Source organism: Ostrea edulis, chromosome 1, assembly GCF_947568905.1.
Source record: "Ostrea edulis chromosome 1, xbOstEdul1.1, whole genome shotgun sequence".
Lineage (NCBI taxonomy): Eukaryota > Metazoa > Mollusca > Bivalvia > Ostreida > Ostreidae > Ostrea > Ostrea edulis.
In genome coordinates this window covers 66,777,717-66,795,915 of record NC_079164.1, presented here as the reverse complement: position 1 = coordinate 66,795,915, position 18,199 = coordinate 66,777,717, and the positions used below count along the sequence as shown (strand labels likewise).

General features: G+C 35.4%; 1 protein-coding gene across 8 annotated transcripts in view; it reads right to left on the bottom strand.

Moving 5' to 3' along the window:
* LOC125646673 (uncharacterized) overlaps positions 1–18,199 on the bottom strand; it is a 65,332-nt gene that overhangs the window by 10,535 nt on the left and 36,598 nt on the right. For 3 of the 8 annotated variants that reach the window (XM_056157262.1, XM_056157261.1, XM_056157257.1), the window contains exons 9-29: positions 17,240–17,329; positions 16,894–17,085; positions 14,616–14,846; positions 13,643–13,663; positions 12,871–13,005; positions 12,510–12,607; positions 12,108–12,294; positions 11,911–12,015; positions 11,601–11,817; positions 10,920–11,095; positions 10,457–10,626; positions 8,272–8,380; positions 8,024–8,050; positions 6,666–6,810; positions 5,445–5,651; positions 4,862–5,005; positions 4,568–4,770; positions 3,524–3,614; positions 1,090–1,207; positions 373–517; positions 65–155 (exon numbers count right to left, since the gene is read on the bottom strand). In XM_056157262.1, coding sequence (XP_056013237.1) covers positions 65–155; positions 373–517; positions 1,090–1,207; positions 3,524–3,614; positions 4,568–4,770; positions 4,862–5,005; positions 5,445–5,651; positions 6,666–6,810; positions 8,024–8,050; positions 8,272–8,380; positions 10,457–10,626; positions 10,920–11,095; positions 11,601–11,817; positions 11,911–12,015; positions 12,108–12,294; positions 12,510–12,607; positions 12,871–13,005; positions 13,643–13,663; positions 14,616–14,846; positions 16,894–17,085; positions 17,240–17,329 — 2,902 coding nt within the window. The remainder of the gene's footprint in view (positions 1–64; positions 156–372; positions 518–1,089; positions 1,208–3,523; positions 3,615–4,567; positions 4,771–4,861; positions 5,006–5,444; positions 5,652–6,665; positions 6,811–8,023; positions 8,051–8,271; positions 8,381–10,456; positions 10,627–10,919; positions 11,096–11,600; positions 11,818–11,910; positions 12,016–12,107; positions 12,295–12,509; positions 12,608–12,870; positions 13,006–13,642; positions 13,664–14,615; positions 14,847–16,893; positions 17,086–17,239; positions 17,330–18,199) is intronic. The other 5 variants (XM_056157270.1, XM_056157266.1, XM_056157269.1 and 2 more) reach the window with 3 other exon arrangements.

Sequence of the window (18,199 nt, the reverse complement as noted above, 5' to 3'; positions counted from 1 at the left end):
TTGTATGGGGATAAAGACCTGTTTGGTGTATGTCCCTGCTATCTAATATTACTTAGTAACAAACCTGTTTGGTGTAAGACTTGACTTGGAATGCCAGAGCCTTTCGTTTCATCTCTTTCTTCCATACTGTAACTTCTTGCCATTCTCTGAGGACTCTGCAAACAAACAACACATTTGAATGTTGTTAGATTCATAAAATGAAACAACACGGCTCTGCAGCTCCCATTTCTTAACAAACAACACATCTGAATTTTGTAATGTTCACAAAATGAAACAACACAGCTCCGCAGCTCTCATTTCTTAAACAACACATCTGAAATTTGTAATGTTCACAAAATGAAACAACACAGCTCCCCAGTCCTCATTTCTTACCTGATCATCTGCCGCTTCTGACACCATATGGCTATCTGCTGACATTTCTCTGTCTGAATTCTCCAGGTTGTAAATGTCCTGGCCACAAGGTTTCTCTGAGAAGTCTGCATCACCAGTAGATGTGCCAACCTTCTCTTCTTGTTTTCTGTTTTATATCACAAAAAAAGATAATGAAAGTATACAATTCTAATAATTAAAAGCTATAAATGGATTTAATCATTGATATGTTGGATCCGTCCCAAAAAAATGTAAAATCTGCATCACCTGTATGTGTATCTTTAGCAGAGTTCATATTTTGGCAGGTTTGGTACACTATCTTAAGCTCCGAGCAAAAATAAGTTTTTAAATTATCATACTGAAATATACTTATATGATTTGCTTGTGATTACACTAAATCTTCCTGCAATATTGAGCTACATTTAACAGAAGTGATAAGTGAACATACAGTCACCAGACCTACGTTACAATTACATACCGTAAAAGTGCTTATTTACGCTAAGGGTGAAGTATGCGTTTTCCCCCAAGTCCAACATTACGCGAGGGGGAAAAATATGCGGTAACTAAATATGGTCTATATTATGTCAAATATTTATAACAGTACTATACGTGTGGGGGAAGTTGATGTACTTATTACGTGATCGTGTAATTAGTGTAAATTTCCCCCATGCATCAATAACCACTCTTACAGTATATTTCCTGTAATGGCCACACTTGTACCTGATGCCCAGTGATGCCAGCTTTGTATCAGCTGCTTCATGTTCTGTGTTTGTGTGTCTTTGATCTTTTGTTCTAAGACAACCATTTGCTGTTGACGAAGAAGCCAGCTATGGAAGGCCTATAAAAAATTCAAACAATACATGTACATTTTGTATGTTATGTTCAACATATATGTACATGTATATTTATATCCCACCATTCTCTTCTTAAATCCTCAATGTTTCAATGATGTTATAAGGCAATCAAATCAGTATGATGTCACAGTGTCAAGCACCAATCACACTGACATCACTATGAAAATCTGACCAATCACACTGACATCACAATGAAAATCTGAACTATCACACTGACATCACTATGAAAATCTGACCAATCACACTGACATCACAATGAAAATCTGACCAATCACACTGACATTACAATGCAAATCTGACCAATCACACTGACATCACAATGAAAATCTGACCAATCACACTGACATCACAATGAAAATCTGACCAATCACACTGACATTACAATGCAAATCTGACCAATCACACTGACATCACAATGAAAATCTGACCAATCACACTGACATCACAATGAAAATCTGACCAATCACACTGACATCACAATGAAAATCTGAACTATCACACTGATATCACTATGAAAATCTGACCAATCACACTGACATCACAATGAAAATCTGACCAATCACACTGACATCACAATGAAAATCTGACCAATCACACTGACATTACAATGCAAATCTGACCAATCACACTGACATCACAATGAAAATCTGACCAATCACACTGATATTACAATGCAAATCTGACCAATCACACTGACATCACAATGAAAATCTGACCAATCACACTGACATTACAATGCAAATCTGACCAATCACACTGATATTACAATGCAAATCTGACCAATCACACTGACATCACAATGAAAATCTGACCAATCACAGACATTACAATGCAAATCTGACCAATCACACTGACATCACAATGAAAATCTGACCAATCACAGACATTACAATGCAAACCTGACCAATCACACTGACACCACAATGAAAATCTGACCAATCACACTGACATTACAATGAAAATCAGACCAATCACACTGTCATCACTATGAAAATCTGACCAATCACACTGACATCACAATGAAAATCTGACCAATCACAGACATTACAATGCAAATCTGACCAATCACACTGACACCACAATGAAAATCTGACCAATCACACTGACATTACAATGAAAATCAGACCAATCACACTGTCATCACTATGAAAATCTGACCAATCACACTGACATCACAATGAAAATCTGACCAATCACAAAGACATCACAACGCAAATCTGACAAATTACACTCAAGAGAGAAGCTGTGACTATTCTGTGGCTGATTGACTCATAAGCATGGATTTATAAGGAATCTTTTAAACCTTCCATATGAATGTAACATATACATGTACATGTATATCCAATTCTAAGCATTACATGATTATTTTTCTATAGCAATGGATAAGCACATGAATTTTCATACTGCACATTAGTATGCTTTTCAATTGATCTCCACACCTGCTCCATGTTTCAGTACAATTCAATTGATTGACATCAACATGTTGACATACAGTCCAGATAAGCCAAATTACAAGCAGCAGAAAACTTGAAGCATGTTTAAGCTCTCATTTTGGTGTCGAAAATTTATGGTAATTAATGGTACTCATCATGTAATCATTGTTGTAAGATTGTGACATACTATTTCAATGACAGAAAAAAAAAAAAAAAGTATATAAATTTTTGTTATGACATTTTTGTTAGAAAACCTATCCAGAGGCTCTGAATGAAGCATGTTTACATCACTGTCTTTCCATACAAAAAATGATTTATATATACTATATATATTCAATAAAACCAAAATCTTTATTTTGATAAAATCTTTACCTAAAGTTTTAATTTTATCAATGATTTTAGTTAAAGTTATATGCAAAACTATCATAAAAGCACGTTTTTACAACAAAATAAACTTTTCAGATTTATAGAGCTAATATTGCTTTAATTATAACTACAGCATGCAAGATATAGTCATCCAATCCCTCAAAGTCCATAAATTTGTTTTCTGTGCATAGAGCACCTACATGTATTGAAATCCATGTAGTTACATAAATATTTTGAGGTACTGTAACCACATGGGTAATCAATTACTTTAATAATATTACGTAATACTACATCACAAGTCATCATTTTTAAAGATGTCATAATATTCCTATTGAAGTTTATCATAAACAGGACAGTACAAAATGTTTTTCATTTTCAACAGTTTACAGGGATGGTACGCTCATTCTTCTTTAGGGATGATTGGTTTACAATATCTGCCTACATCAAGACATCAACATCTGGATTGCTTAATAGTAGGATATAACAACTCTGCATGCTTACCCAGGACTGTATTCTGTGGTTACTAAAAGCCTGGCTGTCCTTTCGTAACTGAGCTTTTCTTTGAGCCCATTCTCTCCAAATTTCAAAGTACCTGTATTCAATGGATGAAATTTTAATTAATGGAATACATAGTGGACAAATTTACTTCGTTGATGATTAATGAAGACAAACCAGTAATTGTCAAATTGAGTGAATATTTAGTTAAAACTTTCAGAAAAAGAGTTGATGCTTTAAAACTGCAAAAATCATTATAGTTTATTATCCATATGTTGGTATAATACTGATATTGTCCATTTACTTGTGTATACACCTGATTTGCAATTCATATATGTATGTACTCATTTCCCCCACATGCCCATCCACATGTAGTTTGCAGTTCATGTAATTTGTAGTTAATGTTGTAAACTTTTTTTTTTTTTGTTGAAATTTCCTTATTCATAAGCTGTCTTGCTGTTATGCCCTCTGGGCCTAAAATTGGAATAAACTTATCTTATCTTATCATAGTGGAATAAACTAGAAAGCTGTGAAAATGGAACTAATACCCCCAGCAGTTATGATCAAGACAAGGTTGTTACACTGTCACTTTCATTGTGTGTATGACCTCCTATCATGACACTACCACAATCCCAAATCAGTCTTTGAAAAAGAGTTACTGAAGCCAAAGCTATAGGTCAAATGCTGAATCTGAGGGGGCATTAAACAAAACACCCACAGAGATGAGTATCTGCAAATCCCTGGTCAGAGAGAGACCTTGTGCAGCCGACCGTGTCAGCAGAGCCTAAATGTTGACAATTTACTGCAGCATATGAAACTGATTCAATAGTTAACTTCTATCCAAACTAACCCATTTCATGAAAGACATCAGTATTCTGTAACAGAACAGAATACTATCTACTGTTACTCCTTATGTCCTTAACCTTGCATCTACAGAGATGAACAAAGAGACATACATGAGGTGATTCTAGCAGACGCCATGCTTTTACAAATAATCATGAACAGAACTTTAATACCTTTTAGACACGAAATTCTATTGACATAACTAACCTTTGTTGTATGATTTTATAATATGTTTTTCTCAGTTTGTCAATCTGCAGAAATTTCAGCTGCCATACAGCGAAGCATTTCCTGAGGGTCTTCATGGTGAGTCTGTTACGAAGCACATCCTCCAAGGGATATAACTCCTGCTCCTGTTCTGTCCTAGAGTTCCATATATGGACCACACTGCGAGTATGCCTCATTTCCTGAGCCTGAAACAAGATTCAATAGAGTCTCCGCTGAAGCAATGTTCCAACCATCATACACATCAGTATAAATGTCTTGTACATTTACTTAATTTACCTTTTCAAACCACACAGGGAATATTTTTCTGAATACTGTCAATGAATGATATCCATGGGCAAGGGCAGACAACTTTTTCTTGTGCTTCATTATTTTTTTGTTCTCCTGTAGCGCTTCAAAGACACGTCTTTTCAGACACTCCTCCTGTAAATATTGTTTGATACATATGTATATCAAGGATGCTATTTGAAACCTGCAGTATAACAATTTGGAAGAAGCAACTACTGTAAACATGGTTTGTTTGCTTGTGTGAGTAATTTACATTAGATGTGAAAAATTAATACAATAGGAAGAATATCTTCCTGTGTTTCAGATGCTTTAATCAGCATTCTTAATCAAATAATTTATTTTGAAATATAGCTTATTTATTAATGTATGATAAATATCTGTCTTATTAAATTTTTTAATTTCTGTTACATTTATAAATCATCGTAATTTACTAAGTTAAGATATTTCCCTTAATTAAGCTGTTTTCTTACGGACTAAATGAAAATGCATCAAAACATGTATAGCCAATCAAAATGCAGATTACAAAAACCAGCTGCTGTAACAGAGTGCACATGTTTGTTTATCTCTTATTTACCCTGAAATGTCTGGCTTGAGTTTCTCTCTGGTACAGTGTCTTCCACACTCTGAAGGTGAACTTTAACCTCTGCCTCACCACAATCTCATTGGCCTGTGTACAAAGTGATCGCAGCTCCTTCTGGTGGACAGTATACTCCCACCAATGATCAAACATAATACTGAGTGGCCAGAACTGAATTCTCTTCACTGCTGTAGTCACCAAGGTCTGCAAAACAAAAAACACACTGCACTTAATACATTATGGAAAAGGCTAAATGCAGATATCATTATCCTTAGGTTCATATTAATGTCAAAGATTAATTTCAATCTGTAATGAATTTGAAATATTTACAGAAACAGATTTGTCAATCGATACACATTAACACAATATTTCCAAATGAAACAGCACACAGCCAGTGCCTAACATTGCATGCTTTAAAGGGAAAGGCAACTCTAACCACATTGTTGCTTTTAGGAATAAAGTATTACTTGCTGATATCGTAAATGACAGTCTTTAACAACAAAAATCCTTGCTTAACAATTAAATCAATATTGATCTATCATGTATTTTAAATTACCCGCCACTAAGAGAGCGGCCATTGATGTTTAATTTATGACGTCACACCGTCTGTTCCGGTTTATTTCAGTTAAGTTTTCAGCTGTAGATTTGAGCATGTTCTATCGCAAGAAGAAATTGAGAAAAGAAGACATTCAGTCGAGCCGCAGACCAGGCAGACAGTAAACGTTTCTTCATACAAATGTCTCGAACCTCAACTTGTCATTACACAAATGATGGATCCACAGTTTACATAGTCTTTTCTTTTCAAATGACTTGTTGGGTCGGGAATTTCGACAAAAAAACTTTTTTCACATCTCCCCTTCGCATTAGTGTAATTAACTACTTGACAGGAAAGCATCAACCTATTTATTTGCAAGAAGATCTACCACATGCACATCTTTGATGATCTAAGAATCTCATCAAAACCGAAACAGACGGTGTGACGTCAAAATTATTGATTTTTGTGGTCTTGAATACAAAAGAGTTCCACATCATGGCAGCCTCTATAGATTGCGGGAATTTCAATTTTTAACCTTTTCAAATTAGTACTGAAGCTGATCTAGGCCGTATATCAACAGAATAGTATGACAAATCTTTATCATATAATTAATCCTATCATTTATCATGTAAAAATCTTTTGGGTTGCCTTAATTACTATAATGTGCACAATCAGTGACTGACTTTCATTCTTTCTGTCTTGACAGCCTGTTCCATCTCGAACCTGGCATCAATGAAACTGGTATTGGCAAGGGATGGTTTGTAGTCCATCTCTGGAATGGATCTGTCCAAGTCCAGGCTGACCCTACTCAGGGTTGGAGAGAACAGTCTACAAGAACAAGTATTGACCTGTAAGTTACAGTAGATTACAGCCTGGCCAATTCACTATAGATCCTGAATAGTTCGCGAGACTTTATTTTAGCGAGATCAGTATTCTCAATTCATACATGAGAAAATTTTATCTGTGATTGATATTGTACTGAATAATAAACAACATTAGCAACAGATAACATCCTGAGATCTGAATTTTTGTGCATTCATTTGTTATGTCTTGCATTTTCTTTTGCAAAAATAAGTCTCTTAGGTCTACAATATAATACCTTCTTATACACATTTCTTGTGTTTCATGTTAAACATTCTGACAGAGAAAATGATGGTTATAAAACTCAAGCCTTAACAGAATGTGTACCATTATAGGATTTCGGAATCAGTTCTGCAATATTGAAATGAGCATGGTTTCATTCCTTAGACCCCCCCATCACACAGTCATTTAATTTATACAGAAACACACCAGAATGTCTAAGCATGATAATTCACAGATAGTGGTTTGAATGTATCTTTGATTCTTTTTACATAAAATACAGAACACCGGAGATATTTTTGCCTCGATGCATTGAAAAACTTTTTCATCTCATTTGAATTTTTATTTTATTTAAGGATATCGAGCAAATTTGATTTGGCTCCGATTTGAATTCATCCATTCAGAATAAAAGTGAAATGAACTAAAATGAAGCAGGGGCAAAAATGTCCCCACATACAGCATCATTGAATGTATGCAAATTCAGGGAAACATTTACATGAGAGTGGAAATGTCAAAACAGTGCACATCTGTGGTGATGTATGGCAGTCAATGGAAAATAAAAGTTGAACAATGCGTGTGATCAATAAATACAAAAGAGTTATTAGTGATGGAGATTGATCTTAATGTCATGCATTCTGAACTATTTGGATAATATCTGTGACCTTAGTAATCAGACACAAGTAATATTGTAGTAGTGAAGAAAGAGGAAGAAGCCAGTAAATCCATTATTCAGGATAGAAAATGTTGCTTCATATATTTCAGTTGCAAAAATCTGTCAAAACTGCCTGTGTGCTGTGATAAAACTTCTGACTTATAAATAGGAAGTAGTAAAACAACGGTCGTGTAACGAAGTGAGGGAACTCTCAATTCCTCTATAAATGACAGAGAATCAAAACATGCAAGTGATTCTGCATACGAAGCCACTTCAAAAACAGACTCATGCCTGGCTCCTAAAACCTACCTCTTCTTTCTTGGCTGATCCAAAGTACTTCAAAGAAAAGGACTATTATAAACACTTCCTATCCATTAGTGCACAACAATTCCTTTTAATAAATCAAATGCTTTTAAACATTCCATCCTGATAAAAGTATCTGTCACTCTTGTTTTTAAGAAAAGTATTTTCCATCCTGTTTCTCTACTCTGTCATAATATTATAAACATTCACACTGACGGTCGACACCTGAGTGAAGTCTGAGTGGTCTCCCTTACCTTTTCATGGGTGTGCCTAGTGTAGAGGATGCCACAGGACTGTGTATACCACTAGTGTTCTCACTGGCTAAGATCATATCTGTCAACAGTTGCAGTCTTTCAGAGGTCTCTGTTTTTTTAATAACAAAAATATACAAATAAACTACTGAAATACATATGCAGATTAAACAAGAGGTACTGTGAGCAATGCTCACTAAGAATACCCCCCGCTTACCCCAATCTCCCAAAGGGTGTTGGTAATAGGTATAAACTACCTCTTTTCTGAGTGTATAAAACAAATGGCATGACAAACCTTGGGTATTCTCATTTGTAGGGAGAAATGGATTATCTAGGAACACAGCATCTCCATGCGATGAAAAAAGCCGTTAAAGAATTTAAATGGAAACCATATTGCTACTTCGATGTCCAGTGCGCGTGACCTTTGACCCCAAAATCGATAGGGAACATCTTCATCCCATGGGTAGTCCATATGTATGATATGGTGACTGTAGGTGGAAAGGATAACGCTTTAGAGCCCGGAAACCATATTGCTACTTCGATGTCCAGTGCGCTTGACCTTTGGACCCCAAAATCAATAGGGAACATCTTCATCCCATGGGTAGTCCATATATATGATATGGTGACGGTAGGTGGAAAGGATAATGCTTTAAAGCCCGGAAACCATTGCGTCTACAGACGGACGGACAACCCGATTCCAGTATACCCCCCCCCCCCCCACAACTTGTTGCGGGGGGTATAATAAAGTGCACTGCTAGCTATAGGGTGCATGATAAACCATCTAGTAGAACTACATTTACATGATGTTACATACTCCAAAGGCATCAGCAAACTAGGTTTGATGGAGCTAAGTCTCACAGTGTGAAAGATAGAATCTGGACATATTTCAAATGTGCTTAGCCACACGATTCCAAAATGAGGACACAGTGACCTACTTTTGGGTCATGACCCCCCCACCCCAAGATGCATCAATTGACTAAGTTTGATGGTCCTAGGCCTCAAAGTGTGAAAAATGATCTGAACAAGATTCCAAAATGAGGCCACAGTGACCTACTTTGGGTCACAAAACACTTCTTCCACAAGATGCATCATCTAACCACATTTGATGGTCCTAGGCTTCACAGTGTGAAAAATGATTCAGATATGATGTAAGTATTCTAAAACAAGGTCACAGTGACCTATTTTTGGGATTATGACACATTTTCATGATCCAATGACTGATCAAGTATGACAGTCCTGGGTCTCACAGTGTGAGGGATTTAGACCCAGGCATGAAACAGTTCACACATGAACAGATAGGATTATAATATGGCCCATCAGGGGATGGGCATATAACATGTTTTTTTATTTGTAAAGATATTAGTATTTATAGTAAACATATTCACAGTGGGAACTGGGGACAGTAAATTATGTTTTGTCATAAGCTTAATTTGTTACATGTATGTCCTTATTTCTCAATCTTGTTTTACTAACCACAGGAAATATAACTTTAAAGCAAGATTGCCAAGAAGCAGGTACCCTTTTAGTCTTATTGGCCCTGATTTTCACTTTATTTTCTAAAAGTTCAAGGAAAGGAAAACAAGTGCTATTTCACAGTAAGAAGTAACTGCACATTGTTGTATAACTGAATCTCAAGGACATCATCTATGTTGTCATCAGCAGGTAGATTTTCCCACTTTTTTTTTTTAAAACTAGCACAAGACACACATTTTCAAATGACAATAGTCTGAAAAAATATAGAGCACATAAATCGCTCACAATATATAAAATGAGCTAGGACAATAGATGGGGAAAATTTTTCAGAAGTGCCCATTTTTAAAGATTTTTCATAAATTTGCTAAACCATTATATGTTGTTGACATTAAAATTCTGCAAAAGAGGCATTATTTTGCTTTACTGCTATTTAATTTGTAAGACATATAATGAACTTTGACCTAAACCATTTTGATGAAAATGAGGATAGCTTAGCTTTCCAGGGGGATAAATACCTTCTTCTTAACAGTTGTGCTTAAATGTGAAATTCACTAGTACTCCATCATTATTCATGATGGAAGAACCAACTTGAGATTAAACCTAAGTCTACATTAGCTAAGACTACAATAAATCTTAAATACGTTAAATATTGCACACAAACTGTGGGGATGCTTATCTGATCATGTTTCACTGTAGCCTAAGATAATCAACTAACCTGAATCTCCTGAAGTACTCAGAGTCTCCCCAGAGTAATCCTCAGGCGTCTGCAGTCCAATCCGGACAGCGAATTCATGAACTGCTCTCTTCATGCTGTGATCTGCTACATCTCGCCATTCCACTACAATCTGAACCATTAACTTGCGCTGTAACATCTTCTGATGCTCTCTGGAAGTAAACAGGTACCAAGAACATGATTCACACATTATGATATTTTCTCCTATTTAAGTAATATGGAGCGATTCTATTTTTCTTTTCTTCTGCTTTGGTTTATCCTATAAATTTCTTGAATAAAGTTGGAAATTCCACTACCAATGTGTTACGAAGAAAAATGCATTATGAGACAATTAAGAGTCATGAATATCATTTGGCATGTAAAAGGCAAAATGCAAAAAACTAGAATGATGTTGAAACAGGGCATAGAATAAAAGAATAATTTGATAATATTGCAGTAGGTCTACCTTGCAACAAGTGTGGCCCTCAGGTGGTGCCTCCAGAATCTGAAGGAGGATTCCATTCGTAGATTCTTTCGGCTCTCCTCAGCATTGTCTAAAGCATTCTGCTCATATCGCTTTTGCTGTTGGGCATTAGTGCACCACAGAGTGAAGTAGGATTTGAGCAAGAAATTGTTGTACTCCTGTAATAAAGCAAAGCATTTAAAACTATTATTCATTTTATAAATGAATTTGAAAATACATGGGGGAATGAACTGTGATGCTTCACACCCTTATACTTCATGGAGCGCATCCAGAGATCTGGATTCTTGATATACTTTTTTTGAAGCTTTTGATCATCTACTGTGGCACCATAATGCTACATGTATTAGAGGGGAAAAATCCGGAAAGGTTCCACAAAAGTGGGACATGATTTTTATTCATGGGAAATATGCTTATCCTCTCTTCTCTTAAAAAAACCCCACTGCCTATAGTCCTGAGTGCTAAGCATAGGTCTAAATTCGTGGTAGTTCACCTATAGCTGGTGATGTCTCAATATGAAAAATCCTCTAAGGGATGTAAAACAAACAAACAAAACAAAACATGTGAGGTGAACACAACATTCCATCTTCTGTAGTTTGTTGGATTACAGCCAATCAGAAAGCTTAGAATTACTCAATCATAAATTCATAATAATTATTTTCATACCTGCTCTTCTTTTGTAGCCAGCCTCTCTTTCATCTTTTTGATGGCCTTGTAGTGCCATTCTACAAATGTCTGCTTCATCAGCTGTGTGTTGTGGAACTGCTGTGCCTCTTTCTTTCTCCTTATCACTTCTCTCCATCCTGACAAACATCTCCTCACAAAACCTGTCTCTACCTTCTTTTTTAAATCTTTCTCAACAGCTTGTATCAAAAACTGATGCCTGAAAATATACATGTATGTCAAAATATTTAATAAGTATAAAACATTCTACTGTCAAATAAAATTAGCATATGCATCAGCAATGTGCACTCACCTCCAAATACTAAAACACTTTCTAAGTTTGGATTTCAAGAAGAGTGAATTATTATTTCTACATTCTTTCTTCTGCTGCACCAAAGAATACCAAGCTTTAAATGACCTAGAAAATCAAGAAAGCAAACGAGTTAGCCATCTTTGTGATTCTTCAATTTCAGAGTGGAGGTTTTGACTAGAAGTGTATAAATGACTCACTCTGTGAGTAGTCCTGTCTGCCTACGCTGGACCAGTGGTCTGATCCGTAACCGTAGTAACATCTCTGCTTTCCAGTGACTGAAGCGTCTCTCTAGCTGGGATCTCTCCAGTATTCCCCGCATCTGCTCCACCTCCTGATTCTCACTCTCGATCCTCTCCTTTATACTCCACCACTTTTGGAACATTCCTAATATCATATATTTCAGCCCATCTTTAATGCTACAGCTATTGCACTATTTGACATAATAATGATTTAGCATTACTGTTTTCTACAATAATGGTTACCAGTAAGTGTACTGCATTTCATACTTTGGAACACACCATAGAATAGCACTCTTCAAAGCCGAAGGTGCAAAAGCACAAATATAGTGCAAGTGTTTCTATAAATGATTGTAATCTTACGTTTGAGTAGATTCTGTTGTCTGATTGGCTCTGTGTTATTTAGCAGCCTAAGTAGCGCCCTCTTGTGGCAAACTTTCTTCCACTGTACAACTGATTTCCTATAAGGCGGTCACATGACATGAACAAGCCATTCAAAATTCTTCAAACAAGATATTTAATGTTGATTAATTCTTTTTAACAGATTAATTCTACAAACTACCATCAATTTCCCATTTAATTTACTTTTTTAAACCATAAAACAATGTTATTTCGTTGTTACCTTAAACAAGTGTTAATTTTTCAACTCAAAAGCCAATCAATCAGCATGCACAAAAAACAAAAGATAAATAGGTAAATGTTAGCATATCAACATGTTAGCTACCTGGCACAAGTATTAGACCAAAATGTTTGAGCACGGCGCAAATTGAGCCTCTCTTCCACCTGCTGTTTCCATAGAGACACAACCTTCCGTTGTATTTTAACGTTCAAGCGATTTGTCAAACTCCTCTGAATTGTTCTGAATGAAAACACATCACATAAACATCTAGTAGAAGCATTAATACACTGTATGTGGATCAGATTTGCAAACATTAGATAATAACATCAGTTACAATCACGTGTAATGGTAAAAATGTTCACAGTTGAAACATTGTAATAGATTTCAGCTAATGAAGATGATTGACGTTGGACATACCGCCACCGTGATTCAATGAAACCATACAAAGACAAGATTTCAACAAGTAAATAACCCCTTTCTCAGATAAAATGTCCTCTTTCAACTATAAAAACAGAAAAATTAAATCCAAAACATTAAAACTTTTAACAAGAATGAATTTTCAGCCAAAATTTGGATTGATCATGGAAAATTTATAAACATTTTTTTCCACCACTTGTGTCTAAATATATCTTTTAAAGTAACATTTGAAATATGAACAAATCAAATACAACATTTATATTAGCATTTAATTTTTGATAAAATGAACACTTAACTTCAAATAATTAACATAAGTACTGGAAAGTCTGATCTATTTGAACTAAATGCATTAATTAGTTTGTTCGGGAAACTTTTCACAACCAAATAACCCCAAAGGGTGGATGCAAAACCAAAAATGTGAAATGAACAAATCTCAAGCATAATTATTAGAAAGCATTACCTTAAAAATGCCCTTTTAGCGCTAAAAATATTAACCAAATAATTTATTATCTTAATTGCGCTCTTTAATCATATTCATGTTATGGTCATCTCCTACAGTCCAGGCTAACAAATCTTTTTTCCTACATAGCTTGTAAGACAATTTCTGATTGCTTAACAATCAGGTATAAATTTCCCTACGCTCTGCTGATGCTGGGGGTAAATAAAGTGATGTCACCATGCAATGTGTATCAACATGCAAAGAAAAAAGAAGAGCTCTTTAATGACATTTGTTCCCTAGAATGTATTTATCACTAACAATTTAATGTATTGTGATGTCACGCTATTTACCCCAGCTTGAAAAAAACCATGTAAAGTATTTAACATGAATTTCCTTATATTTCAATCACAAAATCATTACATGTAACATCATTTGGTTACATAAAAAAAAATGTTGATCAGGTCCAATCAATCCTGTGGCATCAGGATGTATGGAATACCGTATAGCGGGTTTATTCCGCGGGTCTAAAATTTGGCGATTTGCCTATAGTATGCCTAGGTATGCTAATAATTCTAGCGGAATAAATTTTGGCGGACAGGGAAGAGTTTTCTCTCTTTCAAATACTGAAGCCGCAATTGAATGCATATTTAGCGATTGAAATTTTGGCGGAAAGCTATTTAACTGCTAAAATAAGCCAAAATTATAACCCAATGGAAAACCCCCGCTATGCGGTACAACCCATGGTAAATCTTTATACACACTTAAATTGGTTGGACCTGGATAACTAATAGAAAATATTTCATTGGACAAATTGTCAACTAAAAAGTGAAAGGAATAATGGAAAGGGGTCAAACTTTTTTCAATTTTTACTGTAACAAACATTGCAAGGGCTGCATTGAAACTTTAAAATTTGTCAGGAGGTCAAAGACTCCCAGTAAAATGTAACAAACCAGCCTCTTGTGTAGGGTAAAATGTGAATATATACCAAGCCTACCTGAGCTGTTTTTTGTGCTGTGTGTAGTTTTTCCAGCCATGTAAGATGTGTCTGACCAGAACACGCTGCAGGAACACCACTGCTGCCTCCCGGCGTTTCTTGAGCACTGCCACATTTTCCCTCCAGCAGCTCAGCGATGTAGAGAGGATCTTATATCGGATGCGGGCATCAATTTCTTCTCGGTAATGAACTTGATGTTCCCAACTCGTCTTCCAGATAATAAATGCATTTCTGTAATTATCAAATTAATTTTAAGATTAAACACAAAATAATATTCATGCATGGTACAATTTTAAAATTAATTTTTTTTTTATCTAAATGAAACTAGAACTGTCCTAATGGGACTAATACCCCCGCGGGGCATATAAGATGATGGGAAATATTTAATGCAAGCACATTGAATATTTTCACATTATCTACAGGGCAATCAATGTGAATGCAGAAGTGTATATTCTACAAATAAACTCTGGACAAATTGTGTCTATTACTACAAGTACAACCAAACCAGAAAATGTCTGTAACTTCCATAACTGTTAAAATATTTCAATGAAAATAGAAGATGCACAACTACATTATATATATAAGATGAGAATAAAGTTTGAATCAAATCTGTTCAACAGTATTAGAATTAAACTCTGGACAAAGTGCGCAACCCCCAAATTGAAAAGAAAATGTGCGTAACTTCTATAACTGTTAAAATATTTCAATGAAAATAGGAGATGCACAACTATATAATATATAGAAGATGTGCATAAAGTTTGAATGAAATATGTCCAGCGGTATTAGAAATAAACTTCGGACTACGGACAAACGGGCGGACAGACGGATGGACAAAGTGATTCCAGTATACCCCCCAAACTTCGTTTGCGGGGGGTATAAAAATAATACATCATGTATGTGTTTGTAAAACTCAATGCCCTATCTGACCCTGTGAATTTTTAAACTAAAGGCCAAATTAGTCTACAGTCACATAGCTTTTAATATTCGTAAACAAGGTTTTCAAAATGAAAGATCTAAGCAGCTTGAAATGTGCATTGCAAATTCAGATCAGAAATGGTTTTCTTTTAAACAGCTGAAATCCATGTACACTGTGCATTTAATTTACCAACAATTAAGCATTACAAAGTAAGACTAGTGGAATTATTTTCCAACAAAGACTTAGATTTACTAATGATCTGGACTTCAGTGATAAACATATAGCTATATATACCCATTGTATAAAGTTCTGATTCCTAATACTATATGAAACCTACATGTATATGACTTACTAGTATAAAATTAGACCTGTAAGATTCTATTCTTAAAAAAACCTTTAGTAATCTACAAAAACAATACCCCCCCCCCCCCCCCCCCAATAAAAAAGACAAACCAAAAAACACAACCCCAAGGATTTCTATTATCTTTCCAAATCATATGTGGTATAAATTCATCTATCTTGTAAAATTTTAAAACAACTATAGATGGTTAATAGTCTTTATTAATCAACAGCCTAAGTCATTCAATACTTACAGTACTTTAATTTTATTCAATGTGATAAAGACTATTACCATAATGTGACCTACATTGAAACTTAAGACATGTATTATCTTTCATCAATTTTCTCCAGTACTTATCACTCAGATAAACACTGTCCAATGAAGATAGTAATTGTTAACAATGTTTAATCACATTACCAGAGATCCATAGCATTCAAGAATGGTCTAATGTAAATAAAAGCAGCTATAACAAGCACAATATTCATACCCAATATCTTTGGAATATTTTGAAGTTTGAAATGAGAATTAAATGTTTGGTATTGGCAATGAAACCATGTTTCAACATGTCTTTATAATTTCATCCTTCAACAACAAATGGAACAGCTGAGCCAGCTGGTCACATTAGTTTTTTAAAGGTGGAAAATTTTGAAGTTTCTTTTGGGTTCAAGTGAAAATTCATTGAATTTTTAAAAAAGAAAATCTAGTTAACTTTTATTTTCATTTTTAATTTTTGCATGACAAACTAATATTTTAGATTAAGGAAATTGGACACCTGTCATTTTCAATGTTTCAGTAGTCAACAAATGGTCTGCCCTAAACATGGTTTGTCTTTGTTCGAAGTGCTGGCAACTGCTTCATGCATCATTGACATAAAACTATGCAACAGAGTTGATAAGGGAAAAAACCCACTATTGAGTGTGGATATACGCCTCTGACTGACCTGATGAGCTTATTGAATGTGGATATACGCCTCTGACCGACCTGATGAGTTTATTGAATTTGGATATATGCCTCTGACTGACCTGGTGAGTTTATGGTTGGCTGACAGGATGGCCCTCTCGGTCAGTAGGAGGTCGTGCCAGTGGACGAAGCAGTGCTGAAGCTGGTTCTTCTTCCAGTGCTCCTGGCTCTGAACCAGGTTCATCTCGTGCTCCTCTCGACTAATCAGGGCACCCTGTTTCCAGTTCTGCAACACCATGTGGAGGGACTGGTTCCTGAAATTCAATGACAGATTTATCACTTCAATTTATAATAAACTCCAGGATATGTGGAAGGGTAGTGTTATTCTTATCATTTCATACTTAGAGAAAAACATTATCGAAATATAGAGCAAAGACCTGAAACTGACTATCTGATCAATGTGAATACCTGTGATGAAGTTTGGCTGCAGACATCTTTCTGTACAATATCACCATACAAGTGAACATCTTGCTCTGCAGTCTCTCGCTGTACAAGTTTCTGTCAATAAACATGAAGTCATCAGAGATTGTCGAATCATTACAGCTTAAATTTGCTCTTAATCATTTTTACAGCTTTTTAAGATTCGTTATAGCTTGAAAATTCACGATGGTTTCTATACATGCATGTGTACATGCAAGCGTCATGGTTAGGTTATATTCACTGCCAATACTTGTATACAGTGAAAATTAATCTGCAGCAGACAATAACATAGATACAGCTCTTATTTATATACAAAAATGCAAATGAAAAATTCCCCTGCAGCCCTCAAATTCAAATGCACCTCATAAGATAGATGATGCTCAGTTTCGTACATATTCCTCTCCATGTACATCATACATCGTGTATAACCGTTCCTCTCTACATACAACATACATCGTGTATAACTGTACCTCTCTACCTACATCATACATCGTGTATAACCATACCTCTCTACCTACATCATACACTGTGTATAACCGTACCTCTCTACATACATCATACATCGTGTATAACCATACCTCTCTATGTACATCATACACTGTGTATAACCGTTCCTCTCTACGTACATCATACACTGTGTATAACCATACCTCTCTACGTACATCATACACTGTGTATAACCGTACCTCTCTACATACATCATACACTGTGTATAACCATACCTCTCTACATACATCATACACTGTGTATAACCGTTCCTCTCTACGTACATCATACACTGTGTATAACCGTACCTCTCTACATACATCATACACTGTGTATAACCGTACCTCTCTACATACATCATACACTGTGTATAACCATACCTCTCTACCTACATCATACACCGTGTATAACCATACCTCTCTACCTACATCATACACTGTGTATAACCGTACCTCTCTACCT